The following is a 20,761-nucleotide window of genomic DNA, read 5'->3' as shown; positions in this document are numbered from 1 at the left end:
CAAGTGAGTTGCTGGGCCCGGGTAAATTGTTTTCTGTCTCTCTTTCCCAATTTTTAGTGCCAGGTCACAGCAACGCGTGACTCTTTCACAACTAACGGCAGAGTCCAACAAGCCAGTGTAGCGTCTGCCGCTTAGGGCAGGAGCCCCCTTCCGGCTCCAGCGTGAAGGCACTGCCTCCCACCTTCCTTCGCAGGGCTCCGCCCCTTGCTCCGGAAGCACTCGCCGCGGGTGGAGGTTTCTGGGCTTGGTGGTGAGCGGCGCTTCCTTTTTGTCCGACATCTTAACGAGGCTGCAGTGGTAGTCGCTGCTCTCCGAGCTTCGTGATGGTGAGCTCGGGGTGTGAAGCCGGCGTGGTTCTGAGAGCGGGGCGGTGCTGGAGCACATTTGAGGCGACATCGGACGGGAGGGCTCCCAGAACTACCCAGCTGCATCTCAAGGCGGGCGGGGGGTGTTGCTTCGCCCATGTGCTATGGCGGTGGGGTTTGGGCGGTGTCGGGGGCGCAGTAGTACGGCGAGTATGGGGCTGCCTTATCACCCGGCTGTATTCCCGCTTTTCTTCCACAGCCGCCCAAGGACGACAAGAAGAAGAAAGATGCCGGAAAGTCGGCCAAGAAAGACAAAGACCCAGTGAACAAATCTGGGGGCAAGGCCAAAAAGAAGGTAGGATTGAGTCCACCCTGTAAGAAGGAGACTGGGGGCACCCGTCCCATAGCGCTAGTCAAACTGACGTGTATAGCAAATGGCTTTTAAGGTTGTGGGGTCTAGAGTCAGATTATTAAAGTGTATGCTGTCATCACCATTCATTCTCATGGGTATTTCCTCATTTGAAAAATGGGCTGGTACATACTACTTGGAAATTAAAGCAGTGTGTATAAAGCATTTGTTCTGATGTCTAGAACATAATGTTATTTTAATTGGTCCCGTGGGGCTCAGCCCATATCCAAAAGTCAAAGATGTGTTGGGGGGGTTTCTAATCTAATTATATTTAATTCCATTAATGGTAATCAGGGTCTCTTAACTTTGTATCCTGGCATTTTAATTACTTCAATATATTTATTTGAATTTGCAGAGTTTCTGCAAATTCTAAATCTCATAGGTTTCTGCAGGCCAAGGAACAGACCTACTCTCTCAGTATAGCCCTACAATCGTGAAAGAGATTTCTCTGACATAGGTTGTTTAGGAGGGAAAGAGTAATTCTTCCTGGAGCACTGACTTTTTTCCTTTTTGCTTTTGTGAGCAGAAGTGGTCCAAAGGCAAAGTTCGCGACAAACTCAATAACCTAGTCTTGTTTGACAAAGCCACATATGACAAACTCTGTAAGGAAGTGCCCAACTATAAACTTATAACCCCAGCTGTTGTCTCTGAGAGACTGAAGATTCGCGGTTCCCTGGCCAGGGCAGCCCTTCAAGAGCTCCTTAGTAAAGGTAAGGGGAGTGTTGTACTGGTATGCTTTTGCGTGTTAAATTGGCCTGACCATCTTACCCATCTTAAATTTCTTAACTGGAATTTTTAAAAATAGGCATAGGCTGACCAGTGGTTGTTAGTAATATAATTCTAGTAGATAGACCTAAAGCAGGGTTCTTGGCCATTTTTGTGCTATAGGCCCCTATGGCAGTTTGGTGAAACCCAGGGATCCCTTGTGTTTTCAAGTGAATAAAAATTTCTTCTAAGTACATAGAAGAAACCCAGTTACACTGAAATACAGCTATTAAAATACTAAAAGCCTGTATAAAGGTACATTTTTTATGTATTAAATTTTAAAAATTGACCGGTGGGTCTAATTACCATAATTTCACATTAGTATAAATATTCTAAGATATCTGTAGTAGTGCCTAATGTGGAAATAGTGGTTTTTACATTACTAGTGAAATGCCATGAGGGTTGCCATCCCAAGAGCAGGTTATGGGCCCCTAATTTAGAAAGGATAAGTAAAATTAGATTATTGCCAAGAAATGTAGGCATGCTGACCCCTGTTATTGAATTCAGTCTCAAATTCAGTGTTTTTATTTTGAGAAGGGATCTAAAACTCAGTTTCTGGTTTCTATTAAGTATCTCATAGTACTGTTATGTGAAAACCTTATTCTTTCTCCTAGGACTTATTAAACTGGTTTCAAAGCACAGAGCGCAAGTAATTTACACCAGAAACACCAAGGGTGGAGATGCCCCAGCTGCTGGTGAAGATGCATGAACAGGTGAGCAAGAACCCAGGGGCTCATGGTGTGGGAAGTATGCATCCCCTTTACAAGGCTGTGTAGTTCTGATTCTTCTTTTAATTTTTTACAGGTCCCACCAACTGTAGATTTTGAAAAATAAAACTTTATTAAATCAAATAAGTGGATATGTCTGTTTCCTGAAAAAGGCGGTTACAAAGGATAATAGGTATAGGTTTGTTGATTTGGCTTTGAGCCTTATGGTGGTTGGAAAAATATCAGGAAATCATTAGCCTTTTTTCTTTATGTGACTGTTTGTTCCTTGCTGCAGCTTCAGTTTTGAATTGATGCCTGAAAGGAAATGAAGGGTTAAGAGGACAAAGGGGTGAGATCTCCAAAGGGGCGGTGGGTTGGGCACCTGGCACTGGACTCATACCTGGATTGCCAGCGGCGTCCATTATTCCAGACCCGGCCGAAAGAGGGCAGCCAGCCTGCACCGGTGCTAGAGCTGTGGTCAAAGTTGGCCCCAACTCTGCCTGGGGGGAGTTTCTTCAATTTCTGTTTTTCCTCTACAATGGTAAGTGAACAGTTTTGAGTAGGAAGATTTAAGGAACCCACTGCTATTCTTGAATTAGTTTACTTACTTTCTTTAAGAAATTCTTCATAGGAGGGTCCTATTTGTTGGTTCCCAGAGCTGTATTCCTCATCTTGGACCATCCAGGGAGGGGTGGCACCTGATAAAGGAAGACCCATTTAACTTTCAGTCTACTGTGAAACCTGCCCTAGGTCTTTGGGGTTTTTTTGGTGAGGAAGATGGGCCCTGAGATAACACCTGTTGCCAGTCTTCCTCTTTTTGCTTGAGGAAGAGTGGCCTTGAACTAACGTCTGTGCCCATCTCCATCTGTTTTGTATGTGGGATGCCGCTATAGCATGGCTTGATGAGTAGTGTGGGTCTGGCCTGGGATCTGAACCTGCAAACCCCAGGTCGCTGAAGAGGAACATGCCAAACTTATCCACTGTGCCACCAGGCTGGCCCTGTGCCCTAGCTTTAAGCTCTTACCTGATTGAGGCCTGGAAAGTTCATAAGCAAAGCCCAGGAATTCTGGACCATGGGAAGTTGAGGATCCTAGGCTAATTTAAAGCAACATACCTGGGGCCAGCCCCATGGCATAGTGGTTAAGTGTACGTGCTCCACTGCTGGCAGCCCGGGTTCGGACCCTGGGCGTGCACGGATGCACTGCTTGTCAGGTCATGCTGTGGCGGTGTCCCATATAAAGTGGAGGAAGATGGGCACAGATGTTGGCCCAGAGCCAGTCTTCCTCAGCAAAAAAGAGGATTGGCATGAGTGTTAGCTCAGGGTTGATCTTCCTCACAAAAAAAATAAAAGATAAAAATAAAGCAACATACCTTACATGTGATATGCTGGTATTTAATAGTCTTATTGAGGCATAATTGACGTACAACAAACTGCGCACATTTAAAGTGTACAGTTTGAAACCTTTTGTGTGAAACCATCACCATAATCAAGATATGAAAATCACCCCCATCTATCTTTGGTACCCCTTTAAAATACTTTGTGCCTGTATATATATTTCCCTTTCCAAGCCCTAGGCAACCACTGATGTGCTTTCTGTTGCTATAGATGAGCTTACATTTTCTGTAATTCTATATAAATGGAATTTGGTATATACTTTTTTTTTAATTTGGTTTTTAGCATAGAGATTTATGTGTGTTACATGTATGAGTAGTTCCTTTGTTGTTTACTATTCCATTGTTCATTTTTGGGGAGACATTTGGATTGTTCTCAGTTTGGGACTACTACAAATAAAGCTGCTATGAAGATCTGTGTCCAAGCCTTTGTGTGGACGTGCTTTTTCTCTTGGAATGGCTGGATCATAACGGTGGGCGTATACTTAACTTTTTAAAAAATTCCAAAGTAGTGGTGCCATTTTAGGTTCCCACCAGAGTGTCTGAGTTCCTCCACATACATGGTCAGTCATTAATTTTAACCATCCTGATGAGCATCTTTTGTATATGCCTTGACTGAGTTTTGAGAGTTCTTCGTATATTCAGGATACAAGTCCTTCATCTGATAGTGCTTTATCTTCACTTTATTCTTTAAAAAATAACTGCCTCTTACAATTTGAGAAACATTTCCCTGGGCCTTACCTGAGTGGATGTTACCAACTCCTGGTGTATCCTGTAGTTGGAAATGGGAAAAAAAAACCCAGATAAGAGCCATGAGATGATAGGATACTCATAGCTAGAGAAAGGGCAAACTTAACAGGGTGCGTGGAACCATTGCCACAATGTTAATTCTCCATCCCCGCTGATGTTAAACTTAAGAGCACAGTAAAGCACTGAAAGACAGTCTCGTCCTCAAGAGACTCATGATCTTAATAGTGGACATCTCCAAAAACAGAGTGCCTACTATGTGTCAGATAAACAAAATCTATCCTCACAAAGCATACATATCATTGGGGAAGAGAACTGAGTATAAATTACAGAAATCACATTCACAGCTTTACACAGTACCACATCTGTTTATAACAGACAGTTTGTGCAGATAAGCCTTGCATGAAAAAGTGACATTTCAGGGCCAGCCCCGTGGCTTAGCTGTTAAGTGCACGTGCTCCGCTACTGGCAGCCCGGGTTCGGATTCCGGGCACACGCCGACGCGCCGCTTGTGCAGCCGTGCTGAGGCGGCATCCCACATACAGCAACTAGAAGGATGTGCAGCTATGACACACAACTATCTACTGGGGCTTTGGGGAGAAAAAGGGAAAAAAAAAAAGGATTGGCAATAGATGTTAGCTCAGGGCTGATCTTCCTCACACACAAAAAAGTGACATTTCAGCTAAGCTGAAGGAAGGTAAGGGTTAACTAGATGAGGGAACGAAAGCATACTATTTAAGGCAATGGCAACAACATACGCAACAACGGAGAAGCACAGTACAGCTGGAGTATAGAATACAAGATGGCAGGTAATGCAATGATTTTCTGTGTGTTTGCGACAGGACTGCAGGGGGAGAAAAACTTCCAAGGTGGTATAGAGGCCAGCTTGTATTCAGGAGGTAAAACAGACATACTCGTTCACAGGATGTGCGAGATAGAAGGGGACAGGATCTGCATCTAGTTATTGGAAGTACAGGAGTGGTGGGGGTTAGTTTCAGGTGCCTATGGGATATCTATAAACGTGTCCTATATTGAGCTGGAACCGAGTTCTGCAGAGGATGAGGTTTAGGAGTTGGTACTCCTAAGTGGCAGTGGGGCAACAGGTGTGGAGAAGCTCACCATGGAGGGTCAGGAAAGAGGTGTGAGAACATGATACTGTGGAACAGTGCAGCAAGAGGGAAAAGCCTGCAGTTAAGAGAGGAATGGCCAGAATAGATAGAAAAACCAAGAGATGGGTGTCCTGGGAACTGAGGAGGCATTTGCCCTTTTCCTGGCTTCCTTATCCATTGTACCTGATGGCCAATGAATGTCAGAGATTGTCCTGTCTCCATCCAGTCAAGCTGTGGGGCTGGTGGCAGGTCCAAGTATGAGGGCTGCTGTGAGGTGGAGGCTACTTGTCTGAAAAAGACAAATAGGAGCCAGGCTGGTGGACAAGGTCCTTGAGCCATGAGGATAGCAAAGATGAGATTTGTTCTCATTTCACAGCCAAAAGGTTACAGAATGCTCTAACAGATGTCAAACTCCCAACAAGAGATTCCCTAGTAATCTTACCTGTTTGTCCCTTTCCAGCTTCCAGGTGCCGAAGAGCCCTCTTCTGGGTCTGGCACTGCCTGAGGCTGAGTTTGATTCAGGAAAAATAAATGTGTCTAGGATGCTTAAGAGTCTGCCTAGGCCATACTCCCACCCTCCAGAAGGAAACAAATTGGCATATGGAGGGTGCTGCCATCCTGCAAACTCTTCCCTCCCTCCCAGCCCTGCCCACACCTTCTCCACTGAGAAGGCTTGCCCCCTGGCTGACAGGTAAGGGAATTCAAGCCGAGCAGGTGAAGCATGGAGTCCATGAGTTCTCTTAGAAGAGCTGGTAGGTGAAATGCTGGACCTGGGAGAACCAGGGATCAGTGGATTTGGATACTGCTCTGGCTCCTCCGAGAGAAACCAACCTCTAAGACAGACTGAACCACCTCCTGCCGGCTCTGCTCCACCTCACGGATCTGAGCTGCCATCTGTGGGAGAGAGGCTGCTTAGACAGGCACAAAATCACGGGGGCTGGGTCCTTCAGAGTACTTTCCCTTAACTTACCTCTCTGATCACCTCATCCTCTTTTTCCTCATAGGAATCCAAACCTTTCACCATGGATTTCTTGAATCTAAACAGAAAAAGGGCAAGTCAGCCCAGAACTCCAGTCCCTGCCAGTTGTGAAAAGAGCCTCAGTAGATAATTTTTTTAAATTTTGAATAATTTCAAACTCACAGAAACAAAATAGTATAATGAACATCTGTGTACCTCTCCTTAGATTCACTGTTAACATTTTGCCATAATGCCTCCTCTTTTTTTTTTGTGAGGAAGATCAGCCCAGAGCTAACATCCATACCAATCCTCCTCTTTTTGCTGAGGAAGACTGGCCCTGGGCTAACATCTGTGCCCATCTTCCTCCACTTTATATGGGACGCCGCCACAGCATGGCCTGACAAGCGGTGCATCGGTGCGCACCCGGGATCCGAACCCAGGCCGTCAACAGCGGAGCGCGCGCACTTAACCGCTGCGCCACGGGGCCAGCCCCTCCTCTTTTTTATATACACATTTCCTTTTTGCCAAAACAAAAGTGGGTTTTAGATATCATGAGACTTAACTCGAATCTAAATATTTCAGCACGCATCTCCTGAGAACAGGAACAGTCTATGAAATCATGAAACCATTACCACACTTAAGAATAAAAGCAATTACTCTTTTTGATGTTCAAATGATCCCATATTTGGCTAGCGAGAACCCTTTCAAACCAGCTCCTTTGTCCTCTGGACCACTCCATCAATCTGAGCATTTCCAGCACAAGATATTCCAGGTGCATCAAGTACTTTCCCTGCCCCAAACCTGAAATTAACTATTTCTCCAATGAAATCTGGTTTGTTTTACTAGAAAGTAGTATTTAGAAGCAAAGAGCTGAGAGTTAGCAAAGCTCTTACTGCTCCACAGGTGTCATGCTTCTAGCTCCTTCAGAGGACAGAGCTTTTTTGCCTTAAATCAAGAATTCATACTGCTACCTCCCCATTCAAATCCTTCCATTCCTTACTTGTACCTTCCTTCCGCCATAGTGAAAACCCTGGTTCCCAACATCAATATACTTGCAGTTTTGTTGTCCTACCATACATACAAAAAGGCATCAGAATAATACCAATACCACTGTCAACAATACAACTAAGCAAAGCTCAAGATTTCCTTGCAGTTCTTTAGTCCTTAGAAAATATCCTAAGGGTATACAGTCAGAATTTTGTGTTCAAAAGTTACTTCAATGCTTATTCTTTTGTTTGTGATTATCAATTTGATACATAATTATAATTTGTTTACAATTTTAGGATTTGTTTTCTGACCTAATTTTAATATGTAAAACATTTATGTAGAGAAATGGCTCTACCACCATGCCCTGGCAGCCCTGCACTTCTCCATACACACAGAGCCTTGAACCGCAGCTTATCAGAGTCTTGGCTGAATGCCTGTGTGATTCACACATCCCAGAACACAAGAGGATGGGAGGCCTGAAAGGAGCTGCTATGAGGCCATCTCCCACTTGCCTATCTCCCCTGGGAGGCTGTCATGAGAGTTTCTCATCAACTCCTGGGTTCTGATGAGGTATGGGGGCCCCACCCCTCTCAGATGACAGCTGCAGTCTACATTTGGCTCCCCAGCAACAGGTATCCTACAACTCACATTGCAATCATCGGCCCTTTTTGTTTCACTGTGGTCCCTTTCAGTGTGTGAGACAAGGCCCTGGGAAGCTGGCACTTTGTGCTTACTCTCTTTGCTGTCTATGTAAGTAATAAACTCTCTAAATCTAAAAGTGGCTTGGGGCTGGCCCCGTAGCTTAGCGTTAAGTGCGCGTGCTCCGCTACTGGCGGCCCGGGTTCGGATCCCAGGCGCGCACCGACGCACCGCCTCTCTGGCCATGCTGAGGCCGCGTCCCACATACAGCAACTAGAAGGATGTGCAACTATGACATATAACTATCTACTGGGGCCTTGGGGGCAAAAAAAAATAGGGAGGAGGATTGGCAATAGATGTTAGCTCAGAGCCGGTCTTCCTCAGCAAAAAGAGGAGGATTAGCATGGATGTTAGCTAAGGGCTGATCTTCCTCACAAAAAAATAAATAAAAGTGGCTCATTTTATCTTTACCAGTCAAATCAGTCAGGCTTGGCTTTGCCTTGTCCTGTGTGTGTGAGCTTGAAATCTGTAAGATTAAGTCAAAACTCTCAGGGCCAGCCTGGTGGCATAGTGGTTAAGTTCAGCGCACTCCACTTCAGCAGGCCAGGGTTCACAAGTTCAGATCCCGGGCACGGACATAAATCACTCATCAAGCCATGCTGTGGCAGTGTCCCACATATAAAATAGAGGAAGATGGGCACAGATGTTAGCTCAGGGCCACTCTTCCTCAAGCAGAAAGAGGAAGATTGGCAACAGATGTTAGCCCAGGTCCAATCTTCCTCACCAAAAAAAAAAAAAAAGTCAAAACTCTATTTAAGGGGCCAGCCCAGTGGTATAGAGGTTAAGTTCACACGCTCAGCTTGTGCGGCCTGGGGTTTGCAGGTTCGGATCCTGGGCATGGACCTACACACCACTTTATCAAGCCATGCTGTGGCAGGCATCCCATATATAAAGTAGAAGAAGATGGGCACACATGTTAGCCCAGGGCCAATCTTCCTCAGCAAAAAGAAGAGGATTAGCAGCGGATGTTAGCTCAGGGCTAATCTTCTTCACTAAAAACAAACAAACAAAAAAAAAAAACCTCTATTTAAACACAAAATTCAGAGAGTCCATCCTCATAATTCTCAATTATAACCTTTTCCACTCAGCTATCTTTTATTCATCCACCAAAAACCATATGGCGCTGGGTCAGGGCATGAAGGATATGAGGAGTGCTTTTTGTCCTCAGATTCCCATCTCCTCCCACTCTGAACCACAGGTGTGAAGGCAAGGTAGAGGGATTTAGGCATTTCTTACTATTCCCTCATTATTTTCCACACTGAGCAGAAAGGAATAACAGATACCATAAGTTTTTCTGTAACTTTGGCTCTGAGACCCCCTTCACACCTCATAATCTCAATATAGTCCCAATAAAAGTGGTGTCGTGAGGCAGCCTGTGCCCTCTTCCTGAGGCAGTCAGGGCTCCCACCCTCTCTGTGCCGACCAGCTTCCTGCACTTCAGCTTCTAAGGGTCCTCCAGAGGCCAGTTAATATAGTCTAAAACTATTAAAAGTGGGTACTGGGTGAGCACCAGTTTTTTGCACACTATAAACAGCCTCTTCTATTCCTAAAGGACCTTAGTATTCTCTGTGCCACACATTTAAGTAGTTGATTAGAGTCAACTTTTACTATATACTGTTCTCTATTTGCTAAATGCATTGTAAATCCCATCCCCCAACTAGATTATAAACCTTTCAAGGACTCTGTCATACTTCTTCTGTGTCCAACATAGGGCCTGGAATAATGAGTGCTATGAAGACATAGATAACTTAGGAAGTCCTTACTGAACTTTCCAGTTAATAGAGAAAGCTCCAGTACCTGACACAGATCCAGAGAATTCACACTCTGCTACTTCGTCTTTCATAACTGGTGACTTACCGTGCATAATCTTGTGGGGAGATGAGAAACTTCTCTTTCATCTGGAGCTCAGCCTTGTTCTCCCACCAGAATCTGTTGGTTGCTTTCTTGTGCTCTGGGCTGAGAATGGAGAGGATGAGTAATCTCAATAAAAGATCATAGAATATTACTCAGATATCTAGGCATTAGATAATTAATGCAAACTGACATCTGGGTTTCTGCCTCTGGGCAAGGCTGAGAGAGGAACACCGTTACTAGTCTCTTCCAGATCTCCAGTCTCCCTCTTCCAATAAAAATGTGAGAATCTGAGAGGAGGTGATGGGAGTAACTTTGAGCCAGCTGCCCAGCTGGCTTTCCCAGCTGGACCACCAACACTACTGGGACCATGGCAGCCATAAGCCCTCTACCCCTCAAGGCTGGCAATGCCTCTAAGGTGGCTCAATCCATCCACTCCGATCAAATCACAAAAGCGTTCTTCCTCTCCCCCACGCTAAACCCTCCCTCGCACGTCTGTATGCGAGTGTGCTGGATGAGGTCCCCAGCCCGGCTCTCACCTGGCTAGGTGCTCCAGCAGCCCCCCGTGCAGCACGGTCAGGTTTCCGTGGCTCAGGTGTTTCCGCACCTCACAGCTGCAGCACAGGCACCAGCAGCACCGCTCGTGCTCGGGCACGTAACGCTCCACCTGAGCCGCGCGGATGGCCTTGCGGGCGGCCTCCACCTGCGGCGGACAGCGTGTAACCGGCAAGGGGCCAAGTAGGACCCCGAGCAGGACCCCCAAATCCCACCCCCTCGGGCCCTCACTGCAGGGCCCGCAGCCCCGCCTCCAGGCCGTCCGCGGCCCCCTCCGGCCTCCCGTCCGCACCTGGGGCAGGAGCCGCTCCAAAGCCACCTTCAGCTGCCGCTGGTGCTTGCGACTGTAGACGTGTCCGCGACCACAGAAGAAAGTCTGGCGGCACAGAGGGCAGCGCTGCGCCGGCGCCATCGGCCCAGGACTGGGTAACCGGAGGTGCTGCCGCCCCTTCACCATCAGACGACCCCTGACCTCTAGGGGGCGGGGCGAGCCCAGCGGCCCCCGCGGCCCCAGCGGCGGACAGGCGCCACTGCAACCCGTTCTGCGGCTGCGCGAGTTCTTCCTCTGGCTCCCTCTCTGTGTGCAAACCCTGCCAGTGATCAATGTCGCTGAATGCTGTCTAGCCAGACAGAGCGCACGAAACTGCAGGACCACAAACCACACACGTGTCGGGGCATTGACAAGGACCCGTATTAGGCAATGTAACAAATCATAACTAGTATTTATAGGGTGCTCACTCTGTTTCCAGAGCTTTACATTTACTACCTAACTTAATCCACACAATTACCCTATGGAGCGTATTATCCGCATTTTACAAGCGGGAAAACTGAGGCGGGGGGAGGAAGTAACTTTGTGGAAGGTTGCACAGGTATTAAGCAGTGGAGGGAGCCCCTTGGGGCGCCGTGCTCTTCAGTACCAGCAGGCTGTAGAGGACACAAGCTGTGAGGTGGCCATGATCTGAGATCTAATCACAGTCATACCCCCACAGGGATGTTCTGAGCGTTGCTCCTATAAAGGTGTAAAGGGGAAGCTATAAAAGGTGCAAAATCATTGCTGAGGGTTAACAGACATTTTTAATCTGTAAAAGTGCTAATCAAATGGAATTTTTATTTTTTTTTGTGAGGAGAATCAGCCCTGAGGTAACATCTGCCAATCCTCCTCTTTTTGCTGAGGAAGACTGGCCCTGGGCTAACATCCGTGCCCATCTTCCTCCACTTTATATGGGGACACCGCCACAGCATGGCTTGACAAGTGGTGCGTCGGTGCGTGCCCGGGATCAGAACCAGTTAACCCCGGGCCGCCGCAGAGGAGCGCGAGCACTTAAGTGCTTGCACCACCGGGCCAGCCCTATTAATTCTTTACAATCCACTTTTTTTTTTTGTTTTTTTTTTGGTGGGGAAGATCAGCCCTGAGCTAACATCCATGCTAATCCTCTTTTTGCTGAGGAAGATGGGCTCTGAGCTAACATCTATTGCCAATCCTCCTCCTTTTTTTTCCCCCCCAAAGCCACAGTAGATAGTTGTATGTCATAGTTGCACATCCTTCTAGTTGCTGTATGTGGGACGCAGCCTCAGCATGGCCAGTGAAGCCTGCATCGGTGCGCGCTGGGATCCAGGCCCGGCAGCCAGTAGCGGAGTGCACTTAACTGCTAAGCCACAGGGCTGGCCCTACAATCCACTTCTCACAGAATCAGCAGCCTCCCTGTCTGTCCTGCTTCCCTATCCCCAGGGCCTAAGGTGAATTGCTTCCTTACAGAGCTGAAATCCCCAGGCTGTGATCTCCACTCTAGAGCACACCCACAAAAGCCTGGGAACTAGCCCAGACCTTACTTACAGGATGAGCAGATAGAGCTGATACAATCCCAAACTTCCCTTAGATTTGTTGCCAGTATTGGTACGTTAACCTGGATAGGCTACAATGTCTGTAGGTGTATACACAGTCAACTCTATATAATTCAGGCCCAGAAAGTAGCCAGACTCCCCTTCAGATCTTGACTTCCTGTTGGAGCTTCTCTTTAGACACAAGCCTCTGCCAGATGTGATCCATTTTGATGACCCTTGCAACACAATTCTTTGACTTCCCATTATTACCCTGGCAGGGTCAATCCTGGACCTTGTCCACCCAAAATTGTTCCTTCTCTGAATCCAAACTCTGATGTTCTACTCCGACCACCATCTTCCACCCTCCCATGTGGCCTTACCTTTCATCTGGTCTTTAACTGCAGGGAGACCTCCATTCCTGAAGATGACTACGCATATCCATTCTCTCAGAAAATTATTCAGCATCTGTCAGTTGCCAGCGGCTTTGTTCTAGGCCAGTGGTTTTCAAAGTGTGGCCTCCAGGTCAGCAGAATCAGCATCTGGGAGCTTGTTAGAAATGCAAATTCTTGCGCCCCACTCCAGACCCACTGAATCAGAAACTCTGGTATGGGGTCCAGCAATCTGTGGTTTAATGAGCCCTTCAGATGATTCTGATGCTTAATTAAGTTTGAGAATCACTGGTCTAAGTCTTAGGTCCTCTTGGCTTCGTTCTACCTACTGGATCCCAGGAATATTTCTTTTTTTTGTTTTGTTTTTTGTGAGGAAGATCAGCCCTGAGCTAACATCTGTGCCAATCCTCCTCTTTTTGCTGAGGAAGACCGGCCCTGAGCTAACATCTATTGCCAATCCTCCTCCTTTTTTTTCCCCGATGCCCCAGTAGATAGTTGTATGTCATAGTTGCACATCCTTCTAGTTGCTGTATGTGGGACGCAGCCTCAGCATGGCCGGAGAAGAGGTGCGTAGGTGTGCGCCAGGGATCCGAACCCGGGCTGCCAGTAGCGGAGCGCGTGCACTTAACCGCTAAGCCACGGGGCCGGCCCTCAATTCATTATTGAATAAATGAAATGTCACCCCTTTTGTGAAGCCTTCCAGAGTTGTCCTTGCAGAATTAATTTCTTAATTCCAAGGTCCTTTGCTCATTCTGTCGTCATCTTTGTTTAGTAGTCAATTAAAAACCCAGTAGATGAAAAATTCCTCAAGTGCAGGGACTGTGTCTTATTCATGCCTGACTCCCTAGAACTAGCATAAAGTGGTCTTCTCTGCATTTTGTCAAATTAAATTAAAGCCATCGAAACTGCAGGCACCCTGGCGTTAAGATGCCCTTGGGGTGGGAATTTGTGCAGGGAAGGAGCCTAGGAAGCATACAGCTAACAGCCTGCTAATTAATAGTATCAAATTACAAAACAAGCTAATGGGTAGTTTTATTCATTTAAAAATTGTACTATCCAAAGAGGCTTATGCACCCCTATGTTCATCGCAGCATTATTCACCATAGCCAAGACATGGAAGCAACCCAAGTGTCCCTCAACTGATGACTGGATAAAGAAGATGTGGTATATATATATATCACGGAATACTACTCAGCCATAAAAAAAGACAAAATCGTCCAATTTGCAACAACATGGATGGACCTGGAGGGTATTATGTTAAGTGAAATAAGCCAGAAAGAGAAAGACAAACAGTGCATGATTTCACTCATAAGTGGAAGATAAACCAACACACGGACAGATAGAACTGTGTTTGGTGGTTACCAGGGGCTAGGGGTGTGGGGGGTGGGCACAAGGGGTGGAGGGATGCACTTATATGGTGACTGATAAACAATAATGTACAACAAAAATTTCACAATAAAAAAATGAAAAAAAAATTGTAAAAGGTAACTTGTTGAAAAAAAATGTAGAGGCTATAAATAAAAAGTAAGTGTCCTCCATATCTTGTTACCCTCCATCCTCAAAGATGACTATTGCTATTTGATACCTATATTCTTTAAGACATTTTCTATGCTTAGACAACATATTTATATATATGAACAATAATTTCTGTCACATTTGGAATCATATTGAACATACTATTCTGCTACTGGTTTTTTTTACCCCCAAAAATGTGGATATCTTTCTGTGTCATCACGATTTAAATACTATCTATATTCCAAGGACTCTCAAATGTATTTACATCTTTAGCTCAGACTTATCTTCTCAACTCTGGTCATAACAATTATCTACTTGACAGAACCATCCTGATGTCTCATAGATTCTTTTTTTTTTTTTTAATAATTTTCTTTATTTATTTTTCCCCCAAAGCCCCAGCAGATAGTTGTATATCATAGCTGTACATCCTTCTAGTTGCTGTATGTGGGACGCGGCCTTAGCATGGCCGGGGAAGCGGTGCGTCGGTGCGAGCCCAGGATCTGAACCCGGGCCAACAGCAGCGGAGCGCGCGCACTTAACCGCTAAGCCACAGGGCCAGCCCGTCTCATAGAGTCTAAACACAGAAGCATTCAAACCTGCTGCTCCTACAGGCTTCCTTTCCTCATCATTCACCCAATTGCTCAAACCAAAAACCTCACAGTCATTCTTTTCTCCTCCTTCATCCGGTCAATCCTATTCACTTGTTGATTCTGCCTCCAAGACACATCATCACATTGGTCTGCTTCTCTCCATTTCTTCTGCCACTGCCACTATCCCAGTCAATCTGGACAACTGCAGTTACCTCCTAAGAGGCCTGCCTGCTTCCACGTCTGCCCCACTACAAGCCACTTTTAATGAGTGGCTAAGCATGATTTAAAAAATAAAATCAGGTTATGTCAGTTATTTCAATTACTTTCCACTGTACTTGAAAAAAATCCACATCCCTTATCATAGCCTAGAAAGGTCTGCGTGGTCTAGTCCCTGCCTCCCTCCCCAAGCCCCCCTTGGATCGCTCTCCCCTTGCTTACTGCATTCTGTCCTCCATGGCCTTATCCCCATTCTCTCAATAGGCCAAACTGAGGAGGTTCCCTACCTCCCGGGCTTTGTCCATTCTGTTCCCTCTACTAGAACACTTTTCCTTCCCATTCTTCAGCCTGAATATTCATTATACAGGTCTCAGTTAACATGTCTTTCTTAGGGCCAGCCCGGTGGCATAGTGGTTAAATTCGTGTACTCCGCTTCGGCAGCCCAGGGTTTGCAAGTTTAGATCCCGGGCACAGACCTACATACTGCTCATCAAGCCATGCTGTGGCAGCATCCCATATACAAAGTAGAGGAAGATTGGCACAGATGTTAGCTCAGGGACCATCTTTCTCAAGCAAAAAGAAGAATGGCAACAAATGTTAGCTCAGGGCCAATCTTCCTCACCAAAAAAAAAAAATTTTTTTTTTAAATGTCTTTCTTAAAAAGGCCTTCTCTGACCCTCTCTCCAATCTAAGTACCCATATTATTTTCTCTCACAATAACCTAAACTTACCTTATTAATATTTATTATCCTTGTACATTAGTAGTGTGTCTGTTTAGGATCTGTCATTCCATCTAGACTGAAAATTCTGAGGGAGGAACCATTTTGGGTTTCACTGTATCCCTAGCACTGGCACAGGGCCTGGCATATTGAAAACTCAAAACAGGGCCGGCCCTGTGGCTTGGTGGTTAAGTGCGCGCGCTGCGATGCTGGTGGCCCGGGTTCGGATCCCGGGTGCGCATCGAGGCACCACTTCTCCGTTCATCCTGAGGCCGAGTCCCACATACAACAACTAGAAGGATGTGCAGCTACGACACACAACTATCCACTGGGGCTTTGGGAAAAATAAAATAAATAAAATCTTAAAAAAAAAAAAAAAGAAAACTCAAAACAATTGTTGAATGAGAAAAAAGAGGAGTTGAGGGTAGGAGTCTAATATTCTATTAGACTGCAAAATGGGCAAAGGCAGATTTTTCTCAGGGTTACTTTTTCCACAAAGGCTCTGTTGTTTTATTTTTTCCTTCTGACCTGTTGCCTTTTGGGATTCACTAGCAACTTAAACCAGACATCAACAAGAATGTGGACAGGGATAAGGATGTGCATAAAGCACAGATGAGGTAGACAAGTTGAGGCCAAATTAGATGAAACCAGAGCTTAGGATTCAGAACCCTCTCCTTCCTCCCGGGAGCTGGATGGACCAGGTGGTGGGAGAGGGGGCTCTGGCAGCAGAGAGTGCTGGGTGGGCCCAGAGTGAATGACACCAATGACTTGGTCCCTCCCCCCACTCCTCCAGTGGGTAACACATAAAAACTAGCATCCAGACAGTCCAGGAGAAAATCAGCACAGAGCACCTCCAGGTGGATTAGGGAAAGGCAATTCTCAACTTGCTTCCCCCTGGGCATTTGCATGTGTCTGTCTGTCTTTTCCTTGGCACTAGTTACTTTTTCTTCCCATCCCATCCCTGCTCCTCCCCACCTCCCCAGCCTCCACCTCTGCCCCCTGGGAGCATCAGCAGCTCTCCTACAGAGCAGGGCTGCCTTTGAGAACTTCTGGAGAAGTACTAGCCGTTGTTTTCCAGGCCTGGAAGAAAGACCCAGTTCTATTGTCTCCTGGGATAAGTCTTCCCCAGCTCCTCCAGACAGGGCTAATTGCTCTCTTCTCTGTTCTTCCAGAGAACATGGAATCTGCCAGTTAGAGAAGTTACTAGTGACAATTCATAGCAAACAGTGCTTACTTACAGTGCTTCCTACCTAACAGGCCCCATGCTAGGCTCTGGGGGTTTGGACATGAAAATGACATTCCATTATATTCTTCTCACTGGTTGCCAATGTCACTGTGGGTGAGCACCTCTGGGACAGGGACTATATTTTATACATTGCTTGGTTTGGTGGTTCTCTACCCCATCAGCCTTAACATCCTAGGAATAGAGCAAACGTTTTGTAAGACCGTCTTTACCACTCTGAAATGAATCTTAACTGATAAAATAACCTACCCACCCATACAATTTTTAAAAGATTTATAACACTCTAACTGTAATATAACAGAAAAATAAAGAGAAGTTTACAATAAAATGTATTTCAATGGATAAACTATACTTGAAAACATGATAGAAATTTGCACATACTTATAATGGTTTATTGAAGAGACTATATTCAAATGACTACTACTTTTTCTTTATATGGGCTACCTTGAAATAGCTAAATATGTTTATAAATGTACAATCCCTGTGAGTACAACAGATATACACACAGCCCAACACAGGCATGTGGTATTGGTGACTTAAATACCAGAGCAGCTTTGCTGTCAGTGAAGTGACTTTCCGAAATGGCAAACAAGCCTTGGTAAACTTCCAAACCAAAAAAAGTACAGTCTTCTTTCATTTTCCATCATAGTTGCATTCCTGGAAAATTCAGTGTATATTAAAATGATGGAAGAAATACTTTCTGCTTAGGTATAAAACCATGTGAGGGGCCAACCCTGTGCCGCAAGCGGTTAAGTGCACGTGCTCCGCTGCGGCAGCCTGGGGTTCGCCGGTTCGGATCCCGGGCACGCACCGACGCATCTCTTGGCAAGCCATGCTGTGGCGGCGTCCCATATAAAGTGGAGGAATGTGGGCACAGATGTTAGCCCAGGGCCAGTCTTCCTCAGCAAAAAAAAGAGGGGGATTGGCAGATGTTAGCACAGGGGTGATCTTCCTCACAAAAAAATAAAAACAAAAAATAAATAGGTTCTTGGCTCAGCTCATTATAAATGGCCTGATGGTCAACTCCTGAAGGTGAGACTGCCTCCTGCACTGAGGACATCTGACACTCCTGGGCCTGACTACCCATGCCCGTATCACCCTCAAATCCTTGTGGCAACCATAGTGCCCCCTAGGGGCAGTGAGAGCCCCCAGTTTAGCACTACTGTTTCTGGTGTCAGTTTGGGAATGAATGCACAAACTGGAGCAGGTAGAGCAGAGGCGGTGGTGGTGACGGAAAGGCGACCAGGGTAGGATTTCATGTCTGTGACCGAAATGTGCAAATCAAGCAAATGAACTGGGGCCTTTCTTCAAAGGTAGAGATTTTGGTCTGGTAGAGCAAGGGTCGTGCTTTTCAGGAATACCACATTTCAGAGACCAGGGAGGAGGCAGTCGGATTTCACAGTGAGACAGTCTGCAAGGGATTAAGGGGTGAATAAGTGGACAGGAAATGAAAGAGCAAAGATAATGCCCATCGCATTCAACAACATGAGGAGAACCATACTACCTACTCCTTAAAGTGGCTGTATGGAGGAAATCTGCAAATGCATGTAGAGTGATGTCTGGGCCAGTTGTAAGCAGTCCATGTTAATATGCCCAACAAAGGACTACACATTTTCCATTGTCCTATTTAGTTCTCAAATCAAATCTGTGTGTACTTTTTTGTGTGTGTGTGAGGAAGATCGGCCCTGAGCTAACACCCATGCCAATCCTCCTCTTTTTGCTGAGGAAGACTGGCCCTGGGCTAACATCCGTGCCCATCTTCCTCCACTTTACACGGGATGCCACCACAGCATGGCCTGACAAGCAGTGCATCGGTGTGCGCCCGGGATCCAAACCCCGGCCGCCAGCAGCAGAGCGTGCACACTTAACCACTACGCCACGGGGCCAGCCCCTGTGTGTACTTTTATTATCCCCATTTTGCATACAAAAGAAACTTAAGTTTAGAAATGTTAAGAAAACATGTGCTGAACATACCAGTAAAGGAAGACAAGTTACCTGCTGAGAGGGAACAGAGCTGGGAGTCAAAGATGGAAAACAAAAGTGTTGCTAGTAACAGTAAAGTCCAGGCTACCACTACGTCAAATGCTAAAAGTAGATCCAGGCCATTACTAGTCCACCATCCTCCTGGAACAGGGACACTCCTAACTAGATGTCAAAATAAACAATAAAATAGCTACCATTTACTTAGCTTCCACTACGAACCAGGTTCAGTAGGAGGCACTCTACTCCATTCGACTTGTTTTCTACTCTCGAGCTAAGAGAGAGGCATCATTAACTCATTTTCCCGATCAGGACACTCAAGCTTAAAGAGAAAGTGCCTGACTGAGGTAGATTCTTCTGGAATGAGGATGCAGGAGCAGTGGCAAGTGGCTACATCAGAGCTGATAGCCAGCAAGGAGGACAGGGAGGATAGATGAAGCGAGACTACCTCAACTCTGACCAACTGCAGAGACCTGGAAGCCTCCTGGACAAGGGGAGCCATTCTCAAGACAAGGAGCAGTCACTGCCACCTCTGGAGAGGAGTGACACCCACTCCCCTGGGGGGATGTCTGAGGATGGAGCCATGTTTTTGTGCAGGCCTGTTGCAGGGTGAGGGAAGAACAGAAGAGGGAATGAGAATGGTCATCTCAGCCCTGTGGGAAATCCAGTATTATCTTCAAGCACCGTCTGAATGTCTGTGGCATCCTGACACAGCTTTGAACCTCATTCCTTCCTTATCCCCCAGGCTTACTCCCTCTCTCCCTCAGACCTGAGGCTGGCAGCTGGCCCTGCCCTGGACACAGTCTCCTGCAACCAGGAAAGCCACAGCAGCCCACCTGGGATCTGCAGCCTCTAAGGACTCTCAATCTACATGTTCTCTGGCTTCTACTGAGGGTATGCTGGAGACAAACAGCACAGGGAAGGGCCATGCATTTCGGCTCTGAGTTCCCACCCCTCACCCCCCATGGTTAAATGGGAGAAATGAGACTTGAGTCCAATGACTCCCTCTTTCAAGAAATTCTTTCCTGAGCCAGCCCTGATGGCCTAGTGGCTAAAGTTTGGTGCACTCCGCTTTGGTGGCCCGACTTTGGCTCCCCGGCACAGAACCACACCACTCGTCTGTCAGTAGCTATGCTGTGGCAGCAGCTCACATAGAAGAACTAGAAAGACTTACAACTAGAATATACAATATGTACTGGGGTTTTGGGGAGTTTAAAAAAAAGAGGAAGATTGGCAACAGATGTTAGCTCAGGGTGAATCTTTCCCAGCAAAAAAAAAAAAAAGATCCCTACACTCATGAAGCTTACATTTAAAAAAAAAAAAAAAAATTCTTTCCTCTCACCTGTCTCACTGCTCCTTCGTGGTCCCCTAGGAGGGTCTGTCTTTCCTTCAACTGTCCCATAAATGATGTGTTTCCCTAGGCTTCTTCTCTTCACTGTCGCCAGATGATTACATCTACTCCTGTGAGTGGGTGGTGCTTCTCTGGGCCTTTTGCAGGGCTGGCTGCCACAAGCTAGCATCTCTCAAGACTATCCTCATAACCCAGAAAAGTGGGAATTGCTCCAGGATCCTGAAGAGGGTTGGGTATTTTCTTCCTCTGCATGAAGAAGACTATGGCCCCCCTTTGCTGCACACCAGGCAACTGCCCCATTGCCTCCACAGCATCCATCAGCTCTGAGGCCATCCCATTTCCAACCTCAGAGCTGACCACCTCCACCCCTACTCCCATCCTCAGAGACCACACGCACACCAGGCTGCTGCAGGTAACTTTAATAAGGCATGGGCTGACTCTGACTTCTTGGAC

At 46.4% G+C, this 20,761-nt stretch overlaps 2 protein-coding genes across 2 annotated transcripts; one reads left to right on the top strand and one right to left on the bottom strand.

Moving 5' to 3' along the window:
- The first annotated feature begins 41 nt into the window (after positions 1 to 41).
- On the top strand, positions 42 to 4,003 carry RPS25 (ribosomal protein S25). Its single transcript, XM_014785072.2, has 5 exons — positions 42 to 326; positions 565 to 660; positions 1,241 to 1,424; positions 2,094 to 2,192; positions 2,284 to 4,003. Exons 1-4 carry the CDS (start codon positions 324 to 326, stop codon positions 2,186 to 2,188), a joined length of 378 nt encoding a protein of 125 aa, XP_014640558.1. The 5' UTR covers positions 42 to 323; the 3' UTR covers positions 2,189 to 2,192; positions 2,284 to 4,003.
- On the bottom strand, positions 2,297 to 10,943 carry CENATAC (centrosomal AT-AC splicing factor). The gene is made up of 11 exons (XM_004427239.3): positions 10,777 to 10,943; positions 10,469 to 10,632; positions 9,936 to 10,034; positions 6,405 to 6,471; positions 6,266 to 6,328; positions 5,877 to 5,941; positions 5,618 to 5,723; positions 4,320 to 4,350; positions 2,795 to 2,884; positions 2,587 to 2,719; positions 2,297 to 2,501 (listed from the first exon to the last, which is right to left on the bottom strand). Exons 1-11 carry the CDS (start codon positions 10,939 to 10,941, stop codon positions 2,429 to 2,431), a joined length of 1,056 nt encoding a protein of 351 aa, XP_004427296.1. The 5' UTR covers positions 10,942 to 10,943; the 3' UTR covers positions 2,297 to 2,428.
- Positions 10,944 to 20,761: the final 9,818 nt, after the last annotated feature.

This window comes from Ceratotherium simum, chromosome 7 (assembly GCF_057802395.1).
Source record: "Ceratotherium simum simum isolate JZ-2026a chromosome 7, ASM5780239v1, whole genome shotgun sequence".
Classification (NCBI taxonomy): Eukaryota; Metazoa; Chordata; class Mammalia; order Perissodactyla; family Rhinocerotidae; genus Ceratotherium; species Ceratotherium simum.
Note: the sequence above shows the minus strand (reverse complement) of the source record. Positions and strands in the feature narration are given on the sequence as shown.